The 23,213-nt window shown below is 43.2% G+C and overlaps 1 protein-coding gene across 2 annotated transcripts; it reads right to left on the reverse strand.

Moving 5' to 3' along the window:
- Window positions 1-920: 920 nt before the first annotated feature.
- LOC148837301 (creatine kinase S-type, mitochondrial-like) lies at window positions 921-15,898 on the reverse strand. Of its 2 annotated transcripts, none has more exons than XM_088910910.1 (10): window positions 15,744-15,898; window positions 12,809-12,978; window positions 10,871-11,069; window positions 9,678-9,773; window positions 8,492-8,713; window positions 6,835-6,920; window positions 5,204-5,327; window positions 3,821-3,955; window positions 1,802-1,927; window positions 921-1,158 (listed from the first exon to the last, which is right to left on the reverse strand). In XM_088910910.1, the coding sequence occupies exons 1-10, from the start codon at window positions 15,816-15,818 to the stop codon at window positions 1,042-1,044; spliced, it is 1,350 nt and encodes a 449-aa protein (XP_088767036.1). In that variant the 5' UTR covers window positions 15,819-15,898; the 3' UTR covers window positions 921-1,041. The 2 variants fall into 2 exon arrangements, with proteins under 2 accessions (XP_088767036.1, XP_088767037.1); XM_088910911.1 differs by lacking the exon at window positions 6,835-6,920 and adding an exon at window positions 7,638-7,723.
- Window positions 15,899-23,213: the final 7,315 nt, after the last annotated feature.

Below are 23,213 nucleotides of genomic sequence, written 5' to 3' on the forward strand. Positions count from 1 at the left end.
GTCTAGTTCACCTGTCCTGACCTGTTTAAGACCTGTCCTGAGTTGTGATGGTCTGTTGAAAAGTTTGCTTGCAGTCTCCAGCTCTTTCCATCTGTCACACAGTCTTGTAACATAAAGTCTTACATGAAGAGGAACCATTTAACTTCTGATACTTGCAGTGTAAAAAAAGGAGAAAAATAATTCAAAGACGTCTGCACAAACACTTGTTCTTGAAGTTGGTTATCGTTTAATGCAATGTGCGTTATTGATGTTTGTGCTGCTGACTTTGTTTTTACTTTGGAAGATACTGAACTACTGTACAGTAGCTTCAAAAAGTATCAAGTGACTCTTCCTACTGTTAAGTTTTTAACACGATAAATCCAGCTTAGTCTTTAAATCCTGAATATAATGCCTTAAATATTGTTACTTAAATCACACCTTAGGATTCAATGTGCAAATTGAAATAATAAATCATATTATGGTGTCACAGGAACAGTAGGCTCAGAGTGTTTAAGGTGACAATATCTTATTTCCCCCACTCAATTCCTTGTGGTGAGTTTTGAAATATCTCCTCAAAGTGTCATAGCTGTTATTAGTTTTTAAAACACATTAAGTCAGAAACAAACGAGTAATGATACTTCCTATATGCTGTATATCTATCAAAATGGTCCGCTGTGTGTCATAATTATGATTCCTCACACTTATACAGTACTTTTCTGCTGAGTTTTCAGTGTGTTGCCAATTGTGAGTTGCAGGGTGATATGGCTGCTGGTAAATAAATAAAAAAAATAAAACAAAATTTAAAAAATATATATATATATAAAATAAACAATCTATAGAATCTGGTTTTAGGTGTTTCAAAGATTAAAAGTGCATTGCTAAAAGAGAAACTAAGGTGCAGATGTATTTTTTTCACAGAACATAAGCACAGACACAGAGCTCTTTACTAGAATAATTTATTAGAAGCTCTATTACGTGTAGGACCTTCAGTTCTGTCGCTCGTGGAAGCAGGGCTGTGCCTGTCTCTGCAGCAGCCTCCCTGCTGCGCTCAGATCGAGGAGCTCACTTTCGGAACTGGGGCAGGGGGGCGGGCACCTTGATGTCTTGACCCTTCTCCAGTCTCTTCTCACACTCAATGAGATAGTTGACTCCATCGATAACGAGCTGGACCAGCTCCACCTAAATGATAAGAGTGCCACAGTCACATCCAGAACCAGCGCTTACTTACAAAAACCAGACACAATGAAACCGTCCACAGGGAAGGGCCTCTAACAGTATGAAACATAGGCCTTTTCTGCGGATTTCTTTTGGGATTTTTCCTCTGTATGAGGTTTTACAACGGACAGATATGAAGATAATTATTTAATCAACAAAATTAAATAACAATAACATTGTCTGTAACAATAAAAAAAAATTATGATTCAAGAGAGCTAATCTACAATCAGCGCATTTTGCACATGGAAAATCAAACACTCGTTAATTTAAAATCGGATTGTTTTTACATAATAGGCTTACAAAGTGGAAGAGAAGGGACATTGGACATGTATCTGTACCTAGCCATTTGACTGGACTTTTATTTTCTGGAAATAGACAGCAATCTGGTAAAGCGACAAACCCAGACAATTTGCAGAGTCACTGCATTCAGGAATTTAACTGCAGTTTCAGGTATGTGAGGATAAGGGTCATGTTAAGGGCCCTGCATGAACAATTTAAGTTCAAGTCCCGGTCTCTCTTTATGAGAAAGAAGTTGCTTCTGTTCCTGTAAGCAGTGAATCATTTTGTCGTTTCCCACAGATTCCAGTCTTACAGTAAGAAGGTTTACCTCCGATCGACCAATACGGTCATTATTGGAAATATCAAACACGTCTCCCACTGCAGCGGTGTCCACTCCGCCGGTACCCCGCTTCTGGAGTCGCAGGTTATCCAGAATCTTGCCGAAGCGGGGATCCTATGAAATCGAAGTTGTTCGTTATGAAAGTGCAGCTTAATTAGCAAGGCGTTGTTCAATACACAAGGGGGGTATTACTGCCTAGGACTAGGCAGGGGACACCACCAATCTATCTGAAATGCTTGTCCCCAGTTTTATCATAACTGTCAGACTCCTGATTTATGTGTGAGTACCCCCTGGGTTAGCGGTTTTTAGTCATTTAAAGTTTGTTTTTCTCCATCTGGTTCCTTACATAAGATCTGTCCCTGTCGCCCCTAGATTCTGCTGAATTATAGTAGACGTCGAATCGTTAATTCTGTATGTTGAGCTACCTGCACACCATAAAGAGGTGAGAAATCGAGAAAATTAATAAATAAACCTAGGAAAGCCTTATAAGCTCTTTCCAAGTTGTTTAATTCACATTTTAACCAATAAATCTTCATCTAGAGATATTCTGCACCTGAGTGCTTCACAAAGGGTGTTACAGTGCCAGTTACGAAACAGACAAAAGAAACATGACCTGCTGGACAAACACACATTAAGTGTAGACAAGTGTAGGGTTTTACATGCAGGTAGTAAAAGCATAAAGTATTATAACAAGTCAGGACACTGAGCTAGAAGAGGCTCTGTATGAGAAAGATTTAGGTACAGTATTTATGTTGACATGTCATTTACAGTTCATCCCCTAGATAATGTTGAGAGGCAATAACATAATGTCTAACATAATGTTTGGATATATAGCTCGAGATGTGGCATTTAAATTAAGGTATGTCGTGTTGAAACAAAGCTCTAGTGAGACCTCATTAGGGATACTGTGTGCAACTTTGCCATGTTCCAAACAATATACTGCTTCTCTGAGATCAGTTCATTCCCAGACTCAGAGGAATGTCCCACACTGACAGGTTAAAGTAATCAAACCTTTTCAGTCTTGAACAGAGAAGACTGCGAGAGGACTCAGATGGTTCCTTCAGAATGAATGGTGAGACATGAACCAAAGGAGGCATCTCTTTATACAAAGGGTTGTAGGAGCCTGGAACAAACGACTGCATCACATTTGTCGATGCAGATACCCAGGCTTCCTAAAGAAACAGCTGGATGTGGACTTTGGATCAATTAGCTGCTAATAACCGATCGGACTCAACTGGCCAAATGGCCTCCTCTCGGTTGTACCCTGTCTTGTGTTCTTGTGGGTGGCGGCTGGTTGTACCCTGTCTTGTGTTCTTGTGGGTGGCGGCTGGTTGTACCCTGTCTTGTGTTCTTGTGGGTGGCGGCTGGTTGTGCCGTCTTGTGTTCTTGTGGGTGGCAGCTGGTTGTACCCTGTCTTGTGTTCTTGTGAGTGGCGGCTGGTTGTACCCTGTCTTGTGTTCTTGTGGGTGGCAGCTGGTTGTACCCTGTCTTGTGTTCTTGTGGGTGGCGGCTGGTTGTACCCTGTCTTGTGTTCTTGTGGGTGGCGGCTGGTTGTACCCTGTCTTGTGTTCTTGTGGGTGGCGGCTGTTATGGCTGCAGCTGGTCTCAATTAACCCCTCATTATCCGTTTTCCCGTACACACCCCTCCTTCAGTATTTAAACCCTCAGTTCACCCGGTAACATCGCTCCGTATTAGGATCTCTCCCGCCTCCTGAGCTCACCTTGCCCTTTCCTCCTCAGTACCTTTTCTACCTCGTCTGGACTCCCTCAGCGTCGACTCCTTGGTTTTGGTGTTTGGATTTCTCTCTCTTGCCTCGCCCCAGTCGGATTCGCTCGCCTCTCCTCTTGCCTACGACCTGGACTTGACCCTGCCTGGAATAACCGACCACTCGACCTCGTCGCCTGCCTTGCATACCTCAGCTACCGGAGCGCGCCTGGAGACCCGCACAGGGTTCGTAAATAACACCGTTCTGACAACGGCTGCGTGTGGGGGTGCTGTCTGCTCACCTTGCTGAGGAGGGGCAGCCTGACATGCACCCCGGCCCGCAGCCCTGTGCCCAGGTTGGAGGGGCAGGTCAAGATGTAGCCCAGGCGCTCATTCCACATGAACTCCCAGCCTCGCTCTTTGATTAGCTTCTCGACCTTTAAAACACAACGAGAGAAGGCCTGCTCAGATCCTCTCCTCCCTCGCGTGAGGACCACAGCAGTAAGCCAGGAGGAGGAGCAACCAGAAGGTTCATTCAATCAACAAGCGACATTGCGAGCCCAAGGTGAGCGAGCAGTGACCCCTGAAAATCTCTGGAATTCAAAAGGAAGGGCTCTTTTTAGGCAGGTCTTACTTCTAGTAATTCACTGCTCTATCCTCGTGTGCAATCCTACAAGAACACACTGTTCTTACCAGCCTTAAGGGCCATGTCAATCCACTTTAAAATAAGAAACAAAGAACACGCGCACATCAAATTGAATCTTTCATATTGCCTCCATTGTAAAATGGACTATATTGTACAAACTTCAGTTCTTTCTATGATGTAGCATACTAAACGCCTGGTGGTCACTGAATACTAAATGCACTGTTTCTGTACACTGTCAGATTGCTGTATTTTGGAAGAATAGATCTGCTACCACCAGGTCGTGCTCTGAATTTACTCTTTATAATAGGTCTTGACTATGTCCTCGTTGAGTGATAAAGTCAGCTTTGTCCAAAACACACACGTGCAAAACCTGTGTCCAGTCGGTACATCACAGCACATCTAAACCCTGCTCCTTCAGATATATTCTAATCCAAGCTGTAAGATTCTGAAACGTGTTGGCATGTGACTGAATAGCACACACATTTGTGAACAAGGCTCCACAGTCAAAACGTTGTTCCTTTGCAGCCTGCGCATGCTGACGCAGCTCCCTACTCGAACCTCCTGTGACTGAAGAGCCAGGTTTCCCTTCACACAGCCCTGAGGTAGTGCAACTACTGAGACACCTGGAAGGTCTCAGACAGCTCATCTATAGTTTTGCCAGCACGGAGAGACGGAAGTGGGGTCTCAGAGCTGTCAACGTCCGCCTGCTGGGATACGGACCTGGTCGCTCGTGGGATCTGAGCAGGCACAGAGCCACATCCCAGACAGTGACCAAACTCTGCTGTGCCAGAGACAGGAGAGACACATCACTGTTGTAACTGGATCAATGCACCGGTCCCATTACATTAATACCTGGAAAGCAAATGGATGTCCAATTTTTATTATTATTATTATTGTTGTTGTTGTTGTTGTTGTTATGATGTCATTGGTAGATATAGTGACCTCAGGAGATGGAAATCAGATGAAATCACAGGAAGCTGAACTCCAGAGATCTCTCACTATGTGGACAGTAGCTGCAGTGAAGACAGACGGACTGTACCTCTTTCAGGCCCCGGCAGAACCTCTCAAACACCCGCTTCATGTTGCCGCCCTTCTCCATGGAAATGACTCGGGTGTGGTCCTCCTCATTGATCCATATCAAGAAGGTCTTGTCAAAGTTATGCCTGCCCACAGGAAAGTAGAATTGGAACACATTTTCCGAGTTGAGTACGGGAATATAACATGCGCAGATTTTCTGGTGGGAAGAACTACAAGAGATGTACATGCAAGGTGAGCTAAGAAATTTTTCCCAGTCAACCCCATGATTTCAATATTGTTTTAGCCGTCAAGGGCAAAAGCATATCCTGTACTGTAGACTGTAATGGTCCAATACAAAACAGCACTGTTATTTTAAAATATATTTCCCTAAATCTATAGAGATTTTGCAGAGATCTAAATCTAAAGATTTTTGCAAAGTGACTTTTTTTTTTACCACCCTATGGAATTTTGGACTTACCCCATCTTATCCTGTTATATTAATTAGCTGTAAAAGGGTGGTTGGGCACTGTTTTTCATTCTTTCATAAGCAGGTTGAACGACTGATATTACTTTACTCTTGCTCTAGAGTTAAAGGTGGAATGGTTGCATCTCTGTTGGATGGAATCTGTGTGAGCCTTTTATTTTTTCAGGATCGTTCTGGAAATAGTTAATCCACAACATCAGCAGGAAGGATTTAACTTGTTTTACAATTATCATGAACAATATCACAGAAAGGTTCCTTCATTCCATGGGGTTAGTTTGGCAAATAGTGATGATGGTAAACCGATACCAGGGTTAACTGCATCACCTTCTTATAAAAAAGCAAATATAATAGCATTCTTGTCTCTTCAAAATCATTTAATCAAACCGGTGTAAGTAGGTGATTTCGAAGCTTAGTTTTATACATCAGGAAGCAAAGTTAATTTCAAGCCCAAGGTTTTTATAATCCAGCAGAAATGTGCATGTTTCAAGTATATTGCTGGGTGCCATCACTAGAAAGTGATTCATCTTTATGACTTAAATCAGAATTGTCCAGTGTGGCCTTGGTAGGCTGACATGTCTGCAGCTTTTCTAGGTCTCTCTAAAGCTCCAGAGCCTGGAGAGTCAGGAGAAGTTGGTCCAATTAAGGCAGAAGCAAGAATGTTGAAGTTCCACTTCAATCAGACTACGATCAGTGCACTGAAAGCACCACAGCTATGCAATTCAGATTTGACTTACTGTAAATATACAGATTGGGATTTCAGATGTGCAATTGTACAGTATTCAATTCCCAACATCGTCATGAATGTTTATACAATAATCCAAGCTCAAAAGTGACTGTGTGTTCATCTTCATGTGATCATTCAAATTGGGAATGTGTTGATAGTTAGAGCCATGCACCAGCCCTTTGCACAACTGTTTATGGAGTTTTAACTGCATGGTCTTATTGATGGGGGTGATTGAAATGACACTGCATCACCCATCCCAACACTTCCGACACGTGGCTGCACGCTAAGCTGTCAGAATTCTCTTGCATGGGCGCAGCCCCACCAAGCCAGCCTTGATCTTCCTGAGATGCATGCCATGCGTGCAGGGCTCTGGCAGGAGGTCAGAGAGGCCTGCGGTTAGGACAGTCAATGGCAAGGCACGCCCACTCATGCCCCTGCCCCCTACCAGATTCCCCTGGCGTCTGGCCAGTCGCGTGCCATCCCAGCGCATGTCAACAGCGGGGAAACCGGCTTATCAAACAGGAAGTGGTCCTGAAGGTCAGAGAGGTCACAGGGAACAGAGGGTGAGGGAGGGATCCGGAGGGAAGCTAGCGGGCTAGCAGACGGAACGGCTGTGTAGCACATTCGGACAAAGCTTCTTTCTCCAAACAAGCAAGGAGCAGGGCTCAGGAAGTCACCTCACATTCCTGCAACCGTTTCTATTGAAGGTTCAAATCCTGACCGGACCGCTGGGTCTCTAAGTAATAAAGTCTAGCAGTCACTAATCACCTGTCCATTCACTGCAGCAGGACAGTGGACAGCCCCAGGGACACACAGCAGGAGGCAACTCTAATGCACTGGGATTTATATGCTTACCAACAGCTGCAAGAAAAAATACTGGCTCATAAAGTTGTTTTTGTTCAGAACCCTGTTACTGCATAACCTTAACACTACCATTTCTTTTGTATTACTATATTTTGTATGTAATAAAAACTGAACTGTATCTTACAGTATATGATAACAAGAACATACTTACAGTTAAAAGAAAGACAATGGCTTCATCCCTAGTCTAACATGATATATTTTTGTGTCACATTTTTTTTTGCACCCAAGCTGTGGTCAGGATATACAGTACAGTGGATCAGTGGTGTGGGGGGGGGGGAAATAAAGGTCCGAACTCAAGGGTGGGCACTCAGGGCTAGGGTGAGACTGGGGATGCCCTGTAAAGGCATTTTTCTGGGGTTCTCGGTTCTACTTCTGCCTCCTTACCAAATCCCACGAGCGTCAGGCCAGTCTCTGGCCATGCCAGAGGCGACGAGCAGCGGAGAGACGGGCTTATCGAAGAGGAAGTGCTCCTGGGGCGTGCCGGCAGGGAAGGAGCAGAGAATCCCGATCAACGGGCGGGTCAGGCGGGACCAATTCCGATTTTACACAGACCGCTTCCAGCCCCTTGCTGACAACGTTCATTTTTCTCTAAAACCGGTCTTTACAGATAAGTCATCGGATACTGTAGCTTTGATTTACGTCCAACAAGTGAAGAACTGTTTCGCGAACATCAGGAACCTCATTAAGGAAGGAGTCTGCGGTGGTTATGGGACGTGACTTTAAATACCGGCTCCATTTGCTGTAGATGGTTTTAAAGATCCAGCGGAGAGTGAAAAAGACGATACTGTAGTGCAACCAGTATACATACTGTACAGTAGGATCTCAAAGATTATCAGGAGCGAGAGGACAAAAATAGATGCCAATACACCTGTAAACTGCAATGACAGGTGGCCAAGAGTATGTGCAGCGCCAGCTGGCACAGGGAGATGTTGGAAAGACGTCTTACACTCATGTCTACTCAGGACATTGTTTGCTGAATTAGATATATTTATATAAATTAAATGCCGACTTTGCGTTATATGTGTTCCAGTAAAATTTTTCTATTGCAAAAAAATATTTATTGCTGTAGTGCGTGTACTGTCGAAAAAAATAAAATCTCTGTTTCAAATGCAATTCCGCCTCATAATGCAGCTGGGGGTGACATTAAGGGGGGGTCATCACCCGCCCCCTGCTTTCTGTGCGAACCTCTAGAAACGCCAGCCCCTCGGCTATCGGAGCGCAAACCCAAGCCAGCTCACGTCAATGAGTCTCTGCTGCTCCTGCTCCGTCATCTCGTTCAGCCGGTAGTATCTGCCGGCCAGGTCGGCTTTCAGGCCGGACAGGGCCTGCACGGCGACCCGCTCCACCTCCCTCCGCTCGGCGCGGGAGCAGGCGGGGGGCAGGCTGAGCCCCCGGATACTGCGCCCCGTGCGCACGCGGGACGACAGCACGTAGCGCTCGTCGAACTGGCCCGAGGTGATCTGCCGGGCAGAAAATAACAGGGGGCAAAGATTTTAGTGGGTTTGTGACCTTGTTGTGCATAATTTAACGCTTTAATTAAATTAACGATTTAATTTCACGCTATACGGTCCGGAACCACAGTGCTGCCACCAGGGGAAAAAATAGTTGATTTAGCCATGGATACCAATGCTCATTCGAGTGTATCCACAACCTATTGCACTGTGCGGTGACAGCACAGATAAGCGACTGACAGCGCAGCTGGAAACATTGCGTTTAATGTTCGTGACAGTGTCCAACCCTGCAGAATGTGCACGGAAAGACTTTCCACCGGAGCTCATTCAACGATGAAATGTTACAATATGTATCTGTGAAGTTCATGTACTGTACTGTAGGTAGCTGCGTCAGTGTGCGTAGGCAACAAAGGAATAGGTTTGGGTTTATCCTTTACGTTTACCTGTCCCTTTCCAATATCCATCTAATGTGATCACAATCTGTATAGCCATGAGGAGAGTCACACTTGGAACAAGAGAGTAAGCATGTACCCTGCAATCAATTCCATTGCTTAAAACTAAAACAAAAGTCAACTGTTGATAACACTGAAATCTCTCCACATTACATTTCAGTTAAAAAAGCCTCATACTCACCTGGAACTGCTCTTGATTCAGAAAATACTACACTGTGTGTGTCAGACAATCCCATAGTATTTTTTAAAAAAAACTTTCAGTAACTATTTCACATACAGTATGTGGAAAACTATTATTTATACTTTAGCAATAAAATATTTATTGTAGTTTATTTTTGTTAGTACGGGCATTTACGATATTGATAGGTAAAATATATTGAAGAATTCCCAGGAACTTCCAATGAATGCACACATGTATAATGTACAGTATAGAATAATAACCATCATTGTATCTTTATTGTGTCAATAACAACAATAATAATAATACTAATAATAATACAGCCTGCTGGTGGCCTTGTTACCTTCGAGCTGTCCAGGTCAGTAACGTGTTTCATGGTGCGCGGATCATACCCATTGTGCCTTTCCTTGATGACAGGATCAAACAGATCAGCAAAAACCTGGGGATTCAAACAGCAGACCTGTGATGCTTCTCTTCTTTCAGATCATTGACGATATATACAGTATACAGTAAGTGCATTTTGTACAGGTGCCCAGACTAAAGCGACCCCTCCAGCCATGTCATACTGTATACAGGCATGATGTGGCTCAGAGTGGGCCTGACCATAATCTACCAGGTGTTTGTCCTTTGTCCTGTTCTGGCTTTGTCTGCGAACCAGACTAGTTTACTAATCTAGATCAATGATATACAGCAGATTAGGAAAAGCAGAGGGTCTAATACAGATCGCTGTGGTAGTAATTTCCTTACACCCAGATGGAGTATTCACCTGATCTGTACTTTCTGTTTTCTTGCTCGCTCCAAATATACACATTACCTTGAATGCCTACCACCTGCAAATTGAGAATTAATCTTTTATGGGGATCTTTATTAAAAGAAAATCCAAATGCTCCATACTGTATTGCTTGCTTTGTGTGTATTTTTTTATTGATGTTGCTTGTTCAGGGAACGCTAACAAGTCAGCTAAGCAAGACTAACCTTTCCTAAATCCATGCAGACTGTCCCTTAGGTTCTTACTGTCATACAGATGATCCCATACGTGAATTATTGTTGTTAATTAATTATTGTTTCCTATTAATCCTATCAATAATAATCCTCACACTTATACTATATAGCGCTTTTCTGGACACTCCAATTACAGCACTTTACAGGTAATGGGGATCCCCTCCACCACCACCAGTGTGCAGCCCCACCTGGATGATGCAACAGTAGCCATAGTGCGCCAGTACGCTCACCACACACCAGCTCTCAGTGGGGAGGAGAACAGAGTGATGAAGACAGTTCATAGATAGGGATTATTAGGAGGCCATGACTGGTAAAGGCTGGGGGGAAATGTGGCCAGGACACGGTAGTTAACACTCGTCCTGGGATTTTTAATGACACCAGAGAGTCAGGACCTCAGTTTTATGTCTCATCCGAAGGACGGTGCCTTTTGTCCCAGCAGGTATCAACCACCTGTTGTATTAATGGGCTTCAAGTTAATACCTTGTGTCAGTGAGTTCACCTTGTCTCTTTCCCTGTGAAGATGTGCTACAGTACCTCATAGCACTCCTCATCGCCAGCCACCATGCCCACGGTCTTGATGAAGGGGTGCCCAGGGTTGTCCACGCCGGTCTGGATGCATTGGTCCAGAGTCCAGTTTGCTGGGGTGACTTTGTCTCTAAGCCGGCTGTAAATGGCTGGGGTTAGGTTGGAGGCCATACAGTTGTTGTGTTTGCGGAGATCTGGGAAGTCAGCACTGCAGGAACAGAAGAGAAACAATTGCATGAGACTACAAGACACTCTTGGAGCGAGCCACACTCCCTTTAGCAGCTACAGTATCTGTGGGAAATACAGCACCACAAAATATTTGGTTATCGGAATTATCAGCTGAAGATATTGTAGCTCCCTCATCAGGCAGGGATGGTGGCACCGAACAGAGAAGCAGTGGGGCTGGTGAGGCCAGCCCAGGGAGAGCGTGCTGGGATAGAGGGGAACTTGTCTGGGAGAGCTGGGAACTATCAGGGACATTGTGAACTCCTGGGTCTCGGGGGGAAGACAGGGGTGATGGCACATGCTACAGTATGTGAGTGTATGGGTGTGGCCGTCAAATGCTTCCCCATCTGGGTCTGTGACCTCAGGTTTCCACCCTGATGTGCCTGGCCTCTGTTAGTCAAGACCCTCACCTTCACTCTGGGGGTACAGGAGGCTTTCCTTCTTGCTGGCTGGTGAGAGCAGTCCTTTTAGGTTAGAAGAAATAGTGAAGCTATGCTATTTCGTTTAATAAAAGAACAACTCCTGTACTTTCTCTTTTGTGTACTTATTACCTATGTTATAATATAAATGAGATTGTCTGGTAATATTGTTTTTGATTGTAATACAACATGCATTTATTATACTAGCTCACTCTTAATGAAATGTAGAACTGGGGTGGCTGTATAGATAACATGTTCTTTTTTACTGCATTTTGAATCCCCCTTGTTTATGTTTCAGCAAATTGAATTAGGGGTTCTCTATTAATATGATGATTAAGATATATCACAGATTTCTGTGAAGAACAAATGAGTGGCCTATTGCAAACACTGATTTCAGCCCTTTTTAGTGAAAATCAATACTTTATCTTGCCTGTGAAGTTTAAACAAATTGGATTTGTTTGAGTGAGTGAGGACACAGTTAGTTCAGACACAATGGACCTCATTACCCAGAAACTTTTCTAGCAGGAAGATAATTGGTCAGCTGAATGTTTAAAAAGCAGGAAGCATGAGATTTCTGATTCAGACAGTGACTGATACCTGCCATCTGGAGACAGAGGACAGGGGACGGGGGACAGAGGACAGAGGACAGAGGCACGGTGTGCAATATGAACCAGAGAGAGAAGAAGGCCTGACCAGGAACTTTGGAAACATGAAAGAAGAAACTGTGAGTGATTGAATTTTCAGAAATCTATGTGAAAAGTCTCAGAGAGAGAGAACAGGATTCTGTTTGTGTGAAAAATAGCAGAGCTCGAGATTTGGACTGCATTTGTGAAGACACACAAAGAAACTAGTTAGGCTCTAAAACAGTCAGTGAGAAGCTTAAAGAAGAGGTGATCTTTGTTTGATTTGCTCTACCTATGCTAATCTCACTATATATTTCAATATTATGGGGGACACATAATACTGTACAGTATGTCCAGGAAAGAGTCTCCTAAAACAGGCACATCTGACTTTCACTGTTGTGGACATTGTGAATAATCTAGCTGCCTATTAACAATCACATACTTCGCTACTCCTATGTAACTAATTACCTTCTATTAATCTTCCTCCCATTTAATTGAAAGTTGCAGTCAGCTCTTAAATGAATACTTTATGATACAATAAAGCTTTATCACTACTAATCACTCAATTTACGTAACAGAATTTGCATCCTGCGGCTATGCTGGCTTGTATCGCATTCGGCACCACCATTTTCAATTGTTTAAAAAGGAAACTGTCAGCCTAGAGCAGGCATCACGCAGACCTTGGTGGGTAGAGTTTCCTCCTCTCCAGGTGGGCAGCCTGGTTGGTGTCGCTCACAAGGTACCCAGTGGCCAAAGCGCTGGCGCCCAGGCTGGCCAGGAGCACCGCGGTCTTGCGGCCCGTCAGCATTCTTGAGAACGTGCTTGCCATCCCCGACAGTCCGTGAGTCAGCTGCAGAACCAAGGGTGTACACAATGGCATGAGTTTCACCATGGAGGCTGTAAAGGCGGAGACTGCCAATGTTCCTCGCGCAGGCAGGATTAAATGTCTGTGCCTCCATCAGGAACTAAAGTTGAGAGTTTCAGAATGACACCCTGCCCTCCTCATTCATTAATATGAAGGGCTTTTTATATTCCCGGTCTCAATGGCTGACAGAAATACTGTGTGTCGATCAACACAAACTGCGGCTACTGCCCGGAGAGGCGCAGATGAAGCTGACTGTCATGATCGTAAACCCCTCCTCTTAAGGACGCTCCACCCCTTCTTGTTTATTCTTGATCTCCTGCACCTGCCTCCGGTTCCTACCCCCGTCCTATAAAAGCCAGACGTTCCTGGGCTCAGCTTTGGAAGACAGAAGCCCGCCTGCCCGCGAGTCCAGGAGCGACTCAAAGGCATAGGCTTCACAACGGCGTCCTGACCATCTGGGTCCGGGACTGGGAGCGCCTGGCCCCCGTTACACCCTTTTATTCCCCCGAACCTTCTCCGGATCCCGCTCCAGCTTTTTAACTTTGTCTATGTCAGGATGGATCACCCGGCTTTGGACATTGGCTTTCTCTGGACACTCTCACGGACTCCCTTGGACTTGTTTGCCCTGAACACCCCCAGCCCAACCCCCCAAACACCAGTGCACCTTGGACACGCCCCCTGTTCTTCTTCCAGCCCCTATGCTAGCCTTTTTCCCCATGTTTTCTCACTCCTCTCCGAATTGTGTTGTCTGCATAGGGTCCTGAAAGACGCTTCGTGACACTGACTGAGGAGGTGGTGAAGGCCACCGACACTGGTGGATATCAGGCAGCGGATACAGTGTGGTCAAAGTGCGAGTGACATCTTTTAATGTCTGCTTGAAAGTCAGCCATGAGTCTGGGGTTTAGGGTTTAAGCCTCGCAGTGCAGATTGTACAATACATCTTCTCTGGAATGATGCAAGCAAAGACGAGACCTGGGTTACTTACAAAAAAATTTTAAATAAGAACACATGATGAACCAGAAATGTTTGTCAAAAACCTGAAGAGAAATTTACTCAGGTTCAGCACCCATTCTTTCTACTTATGCTATGGCTCTGAGACGGCCAGGAACAGTATGAATTTCTGGTCTAGGAATGGGCATTGCTCTTGTAAATGGAATTGGTGGATCAGTATGGTTCATCCAGATGAAGATGTACAGTAGTATATTACAGGTCAGGATGTGCGTACTATCTTATACAAGATCAAGTTTAATGCAGGTTTAACTCCTCTTACTGCACTTAGGCATCATCATTGGAGCCAAAAGGAATCATTTTGGTTTTCTATTTAATTTCAGAGATCGCTAAGCCCTTTATCCAAATAATTTTATCAGCTACTGTAAAAGTGTTTTTAAAAAGCAACTAAGAAATCAAAAAATTTACTACTGGGCACTTAAATTCTTCACATCTTACTTTTAATTTTTTTCACGGTTTAATGCAGCCTTTGTATTTTTCTAAAATCCTGTCTTCCTGAAACACATTTTATGACGTGGCACAAACACAAATCCAGGCATCACTAAAAATGTAAATACATTTTAGGAGACAAGGAAGAAAGTGTAGCTTTTGCCACTGTGCAGTAAAAATGCATTTTTTGCATATACATGCACATATTTAGAATTACTGTATATCAATATACTTAAGAATTCTCTTATTATTTATTTTCTATATTTACTCCAGTCTGAGGTTGCAAAATTTGGAGCCCCAGTCGGTCCCAGTGTGGTCTGTACACCAACAGAGCAGGAGCAGGAGTCCTTGTAGGTTAGTGACAGGAAAAGTGATATTAATAGAAACAGAGCTAGATTAAGCCATGTCCCAGCTGACATCAGACTGAAAACCGCATGATCCCCTGTGACATTCTTAACAGGTCAGGAGGATTTACAAAGGACACCAGGCCAGAAACCAGAGCAAGGAACTGGGGAGCTTCTGACCAGAGAAACTAAATGAATTATTTTACTGACAGGACATTTGAATGTCTTCTTCTTTCACAATAACCCCTTGAAACTATTAATTTCAAATGGTTGAAACATTGTTTGTTTGCTGCGAACTGTTTCACAATTACATTAAGAACGGGGATGATCCATCTCTCATGTTTTTCATTTTTTCGGAAAACACACGGCCACAAAGGAAAGATGTGAGCGGACTATGAAAAGCAGAAGCTTGTTAAATACCAGTTTTGACAGAGCCATTATGTTTCAAATGACTATGATAATAGAAAAGCTCAATCATATGTTGACAACTGCGTTATTGTTCCTATTAAAAAGTACTTGTTAGGAATACTAACACTAATAATTTAGTCTTGAAGCAGAAACCTCAGAGCTTTCTCCAAGAAAAAAAGTGAAGTCTGATAAAAAATTGATTCATAAACTTTTGCCTTACTCACCCGCACCTTTTCAGTGCAAGTTTAATTGAACAAAGAGTATTGTTCCCGGTTAGGATTTGAAAACTTTTTCAAGGGTTATGCTGCGTAAATTCCAGTCTTACATTGTGATGCAAAGGTATATGTGTTTTGTTGTTTTCCAAAATCTTTCACTGATGTACAACCTAATTTGTCCTGTATAATTGGCTAGCTGTCGTATACGAGTTTTCATTATCATAAAGTTCCCTTGCCAGTCTTAAACACATCATCTCACCATTTTCTGTAGAAAATCAAGGAGGAGATACAGTACGTACTGTATACTTGTGTGAATAAATCTAAATAGGAGCTGCAGTCACAGTACCTGTGGAGCTGTAGAGGTGAAGTGGGTCCCTGCTGCACTCTTCAGGAAAAGCCAAGTGTGGAATGAGCTAACCATATCCCTGGAGCAGGATTAGAGCTGATTGCCCTGGCCAATCCTATTTCCACCAACAGCATGCAAACCACATGTGCCTGCAGGGCAGTGTGTGCCCTTGAACACACACGCTACGGTCATCAGCTGCAGGTGGCTCTGTTCAGCTTCCTCGTGGAGCACTTTTTCCTGCAAGGCTCAACATCACACCTCTCTGGTCACCACAAACACTTGCTGCTGTTAGAGCTCATATCCTTGGAGATACGGGGTGTCAATTCTTCTGTCAGCTGGGTTTCAAAAGGCTCGTAATCAACACTGAATGGAAATGTAATTCTAAATGTCTTATTTTTCATAAATGTTTGACAAATGCCTGGATGGTTTTGATAACTGCTCTTCAGCAGTGAGCATCAGGTAGTTTTCTTTCTCACAAGCACTAAGCACTAGGAAGTGTTATATTATGTTTTTTATTATTCCAATGATCTGTTTTATACCAAATGACAACCTTTAGAAAGTATTCGATGGATGGCACTTTTCAAAATGCTTCTGAAAGGAGAAACAAAAGCACAATCAGAAGCAAAGTAAAGAGAAGATGAGAAGAAAGAAGAGGGCAGAGAAACAAGGGTCTTCTGTGAAGAAGAGGAGGAGACGTCAGATAACATATGAATCTGTCCGGGAAGGAATCGGAGCTAGAGGCTGTCCAAGTGGGGACAGAAAAGATGCTATGGATTTTTTTCTGTAGAGCCACAGAAGGTACACCCTTTTTTTTTCTCATTTAATAAAATGTCAAATATCTCTCATCCAACAGAGATGGGTAGGTGCAGTAGTGCCTTTCGGACTGTGTGACCGAACCTTTCGAGAGCTGAAAGTGCTGGATGCCACCCTGACAAAGGCAATGAGAGGCCCAGGCTGACTGGGAAGCTGTAGATTCCATGACATGTCAACAACAGAAGTCCAATGGGAGTTCAGAGGTCGGAGTGGGGAGGAACATCGGTCTGCACGATGTAAAGGAACAAGTGGAGACTAATTCCACACTGAAACATATACAACAAATTAATAAAACACACGTTGTGTTGGCTGTTGCATTTTCCTCTTCCTCCGCCGGATCCCGCTCCGGTTTTTAACTCTGTGTGTCTGTCAGGATGGATTACCCGGATTTGGGCTTTTGCTTCATTCACGGATTTGCCTCGGACTCCCTTGGACTTTGCCTCGGATCTCCCCCGAACACCAGCGCACCGTGGACACGCCCCCTGTTTTCCTTCCAGCCCCTAGCATGCCTCTTTCCCCGTGTATTCCTCACTTCCCGCCGGATTGTGTTGTCTGCATAGGGCCCTGAAAGAACGCTTCGTGACAACTGTGTAGTTTACTTTTTCTTTTTTAGTTTTCAGTGTGGTACACACCTTAGCTTGTTGCAGGGAGACTTAAGATGTATGTGTTTTCAGTCCTTGCAGAAGAAAGTGGCCATGGCCTGTTATTATCTGCCACAAGCAGAATCACGCCCAGGGTGCACTGTGGAAAGTTTGATCTTATCAGTCACATAATCGTGATGACCGACTTCCAATGATATGAAGCCATGCCTTTTACCAGCAGAAAAGGTATGGGTATACTGCAGGACAGCACCCGAGATCTCTCGATCTGAATCTTATTCTGAAAGTATCATCATGTTGACATGAGCAGGAGCAATGTTGGAAAAAGATTCATGGGTATATCTTTAAAACTTCACTTTCAGCATCTGGGATCAAGTCAAATAAAAAAAAAATGGAGTATCTGAAGGCTAATATGGGAAAATAAGTTTAAATCCGGAATGGCGAACTCCGGTCCCAGAGAGCTACAGGGTTTTGGGGTTTCTATGATTACAAATGTGTTCCAGACTCTTACACATTGCTGATTTAGAGGTGATGTGAAATTCCTACTGGATCATGGCTCTCCTGGACCTGGGCTGACCATCCCTGGGACAGTAAATTAATAAAAGGTGTTAGGACAGGCTTGGCACATTCACACTTATTTCACTTGGCTTTGCCTGTCAATATGGATTCCACATCACATGTGCCACAGATAACATAAACCCGTGTGCTGGCAGATCATTTCTTCCCGTCAGTGTGACATAAACATAAAATGGCACTACCTCTTCGCAAAACCGCATTAGATAAAATGCGCTACTCGGCGGGCCGCATTCATACACATACAAAATGCATCAAAAATAAATGAATTGAAACCGAAAAGTTTTATTTGAAATACGTTGGTTAACTTTACTCAATGTCCTCGACATCATGTGAGGTTATTTCTGAAGTTCTTCTTTCTGGCTGCTTCGTTGACGGCGTTTTGCAGAGACCAGAACGGCAGCCTTATCACGTGTAGAAGCCAATCGCAATGTTGCTCGTAAATTCATCGGTGAGACGCAGAAACTAACCTCGGAAAGCTCTCTGTCTCTCTCCTAACTGCAATAAATACCTGAATTCAAGCCGATCTTTCACAGCAGCATTGCTCTTCTATTGTCCAGCTGCTGTACAAACCGTAAGGCAAAGTTGTGCCGATAGGTGACGATCTAAAAAAAAACCCATCATGCTTGTCGATAATAGGAGTAATGAGACCGAGGAGAGTGAAAGGAGCTCACTAGGGAAGTGAAACATTTAATCAAGGATTAAATTTAAGGTACTTCGGAAGGGCCATAACTGATCCCGGGATACTGGGATTAACCCTCCTGCTCTCATGAATAGTGTAATGGGATCTATAATGACCAAGCAACCGGTTTAATGTCTCATTCAAGGGACGGAGCCTCCTACAGCATAGCGTAGAAGAGCGCCACCTACTGGGCCACCCACAGCAGCAATCTGTTTTTCCCTGGAGGTCTCCCATCCCAGCACTGGCCATATCCCAGATCCAGCCTTGCGGAGCTTCTGGAATCAGACGAGACCAGGCTACAGCAGCCCAATACCCACCGGCGCTGTGCGTGGGGAGAGCTCATCCTGTAGACGGCGGCAGTCTGAAATGACGTCTGAATTGCGCCCTGATCCAGAGGGAGGAAGTCTTCAGTGTTGTAGTTGGAAAATAGCTAAGGAAACATGGGAAATGAACACTGCTAGAGACATGGACACACAGGGTACTGACTCCACATGTAATCATGCCGACCTGTTTAGTTTGGCTTAAGTGTTGAGCCAGTGCATTGTGTTACACTCACAATATTATATTTATATTTGGCAGTGCTAAATTGCCTAGGGTTCTTGGTCTTTAAACTTTATGGATACCTGTACATGGGGCCTTATCAAAGAAAGAAAACAAAAGGATTTTCATTGAGGTAATTAATAAAGGGTTTAGGAATCGATGGTGGAGTACACTGGAAAAGAGAAATCGTACAGTAGGGCACGCGTTCATCTTGACACAACGGAAAGAGACGACCAATGTCAGCAGGAGCAAAGAAAAAAAGTTTAAAGCTCGTCTCCCCGTGCCAGGAGAGGGACGACGTTTGGTTTAAAACAGGCAGTCAATTCACAAGTAACAAAATCCCAAGTAGGTGAAGCACCTGCCTATGATCCTACGAGGTGAAAGATTTTGATTGCAAATATACAACTTTGGTAAAAAAAAAACAGGTGATTAAATTTTATAGTAAACATGTTAGATACAATCAATACATTATGAAAAAAAAACCGTTGTGTTTTTCCTTTTATGCGAGAGCATCAATCTTTGACCCAGGAATTGATTTTCTGCCCTCTAGTGGTGATTCAGTGAATCGCTCTCACTACGTCTGTGCGGCAAGAACTTTTCTACAGAATGAAAGTCATTAGCAACTCAACCGATGAAATCCCATCGGCTCAAATACTGATTAGTTTGTGTTTTAATGGCCCTCCCTGTGACTTGCATTCTTATTGGAGCAGCAGTATTTTAATGGGAGGATTGGGTCCCCCTGTAAATGACTGAACCAGAAGATGACCTCCACTGCGTCAGAGCCAACAGCTGAAACAACCCAGGAAGGCGGGTTTTGAGAAGAGGTAGTGCCGTTTTAAGTTACAGTACATTGACAGGGAAAGGTCAAACACATGGTGTTCTTGGAGTTATTGACTTTTTTTGGTACATATGATTTGGTTAAAAATCTATCACGGGTGTCTGAAGGGACGAACCGTGGAATGGCAGGAGAGCGAGAAAGACCCCATGCGTAGCGGCGAGACGGGGGTTAGCCTGGGCTCAGCTGTTCAGGACATGCCGTATAGAAACCTATGCCCTCAGGTAGCGGACGTGGGGCGACCTGGTGCTAGGCGGGTCTCAGAACATCCGAACCTCACTGCTGAGCGCAGGAGCGGAGCAGAAGCAGGAAGTAAATAGGCTACACAACAAGTCACACCAGAAAGACATGAATAATCCCAGGGAACTAGGAACAGGAGAGAAGCAGAGCGCCCTCTAGGTGTACTGGGCGTGACAAATAAGCTGCATGTTGCAGGTTTGCATCAAATTGTTAGTTATTGAGTGGAATTTCAGTTTGACTGGAACTGGAGGAAACTGCAGCTCATCTAAGATACTTTTATTTTACATATAGGCATGGAATAAGAGCAGATGTACATTCTGTTTTTGGTTGATGGGGGACAAAACGGGATCTCAAATAGTAATGTACAAAGAAGGTGCTCAGTTTAGCTGTTATCAGTCAGGAACATGCACAACTGGAATACAGTCAAATCGACAATTGAAAACCCAGCCTGTCTTGTAGCTCCACAGTTAGTCATTCCTGTCTTAACCAATCCAATTAACTGACTCAACTGATCAAATCTCATACAGTACTGTATGTCCCATGTCTTTACAAATCACTGTGTAAGGGTAATCTGTAATATCTGATGGATTATGGCTCCTGTTGTCCACCCCAGTACTATCCTAACACACTACAGCAAAACGGATGCAGTGTCATTCTCTTAAGGGAGAAGATACCGTGTTTTGTGTGATCTGTGATTGGAATGTCTGAACAATCTGTTTAGTTAAGGCCTCTAGAGACTTGCCCTAACCCCATTGGTCACTTCAGAAGACACAAACATCTCATTGTTGTGACATCAGCAAAATAACTATATTAATAAACTGCAACTAAAAAAGATCAGATAAGCAAAAGAAACTTCAGCTCACTTGAAATACTTTTATTTTACATATAGGCATGGAATAAGAGTAGCTGTACATTCTCTGTTTAGTTGATGGGCAAAAGAACAGGATTTTATACAATAATGTACAAAGCAGATGCCCAGTTTAGCTGTTATCAGTCAAGAACATGCACAACATGCTTGTCTGTGCACTTGTCAATTAACACAGTGTGGTATCTGGCTGTTTTAAATGTATCAAAAAAGGTTTCTCATATCAACTTGCTACATTTTTTTCAATTTTTTTTGCGCAGTGAAACATCCAAGTCTACCATACAGTAGCTTACAAAACAAAATCAAAATAAAACGGATGAAATATGTCACAGCAGAACAATTCAAAAACTTTAAATAACAATGCTATACAATACAATTCTTAGACACGCTATATACAAAGAGGATCAAATAAATATCTGACAAAATAAACACGAAGACACACAGAGCTGGCAACACAAGCAAAGTTTTACAGCTGAGAGTGAGGCTTTCTAACTACCAATTTTACTGCTCTCCCCTTCTTCAGACCTTATTAAGTGCTTTCTTTTCACTTTGCATGGAAGAGCTACAATATGTCTTTTCATTTGAACTCCTGTGTGATTTTCCTCTACTTTCACCTGGAACACACAGTAAAACAGAAGGTGTTTGCACTCTGAAGGAATACTACCTTGCTACAATACAAAGAAAGTCTACTTTGGTCCTCAATATCTTTTATTTCAGAGACCGAAATCTGAAGGTCACATGATGGTATTATATGTTAAGGGTTCTGTAGCAAGATATTGTAACCCACTATATCAATGAATTGGTATTAAGCAAACCACTTTCAATGGTGACATTAACTCTACACTTTGAAAGGCATAAGGAAAACATGTCATACTACAGAAATTGTTCATATATCAAAGCGGACTTCTTTTTAACTTCTCTTAAGTAGCAACTTCTGGCTTAATATACAAGAATTCGGTGTTTTTCTAAAATAAAAAGTCTCAATGTAATAAGTTAAATAGTTGAGTACATGGTATTGACCAGGCTCCCTCAAAGATGCTCTTGGGTTTTGAGTTTATTTATTAGAATGTGGTCACTATAAGAATGTGAAACCAACTGTTAAAGCTAAACTGGATTAAGACAAGAGGATTATACACACTCAGAGCAGCTAATCCTGAATAAAAATGTCTGAAGCATTCAAATAGAATATCCGTCTATCTATATTAAAAAATAAATACATTGATACATATACTGTATACTATAAAAATAGTTACTGACATGGCATAATATTTTAGATCAATAGCAGCATATCCATTATCTGTCAAAACATGCTTCGTACCAGTGGAAAACCACTTGCAGTATTTGCACTGATAACTTATCAGATGCAGACTATAGGAGGATGATTCATGTAAGAGTAAGACAGATTTCCACAGAACTAAACCTCAGGGGCGTATTTAAAGAAAACATCGAGCAGTGATTTTCTGTGCGCCTCTGTTCCTCTGTATAATGTTGAAAGACGTTAAATAAAGATTCAGAGCTTTTCTTTTCATCTGTTGTCTTGGATAGATGCTTGGAGGAAATGGGTCACTTGCTCCCTGCATAAACATAATTCATCTGAGCAGTTTTCAGAAAGAAAGGAATGGAAAAAAAAAGTGGCCCGAAAGCAAATGCATTCAACTTCACCATAACAAAAAAAAACTGAGCTGCAGAATGAATCCTTCTTTTGAAGCTTTCAGTATGGTGTGCCGATGACTACTGCACTTACAGTACACTACTACGGAGAGAATGGGAAACCGACAGACTAGATTAGTTCAGGGATGCAGACAGCAGGGGGAGCCACTGGCTCGATGGAGAATATTTACTTTTTTCCATGTTCCGGTCCAGGCACTGGTGTGTGTCACACAAATATCGCACGTGGACGTTCACTATGTGACTGGGTCTGAGCAGGAATCACTTGTCCACACACTGCACCGCGTGCAAGCGATTTTCAGACAAAGGGAGTGCTCCTGCATCTTGTGCTTCACTCGTCAGAACTGATGCGAAAAGACGCCAGAGAGACAAGCCCGTGGAAATGCAGCACACAGTGATCACTGCCTGCCCGCGAGCGCACAGTTCATGAAGCTTCAGTCACGAGTTGTACTTTCAATCCTGCCGTGATTAAACACCTTTAAAAAGAGAGAGGCTGAGCATACCAGTGTTAGAATCGCTTTTCCTCACCATTGCGATTTTTTAGCAGATTTTGGAACTGTTCTCGTGCAAAAATGAAATCAAATGTCTGACAAATGTTTGCACATCCTTTACAGAACACTTAAGTTGCTATAAAGAAATGCAAGTGTGCCATGTG

This window comes from Atractosteus spatula, chromosome 3 (genome assembly GCF_055471065.1).
Source record: "Atractosteus spatula isolate fAtrSpa1 chromosome 3, fAtrSpa1.hap1, whole genome shotgun sequence".
In the NCBI taxonomy this organism is placed as follows: domain Eukaryota; kingdom Metazoa; phylum Chordata; class Actinopteri; order Semionotiformes; family Lepisosteidae; genus Atractosteus; species Atractosteus spatula.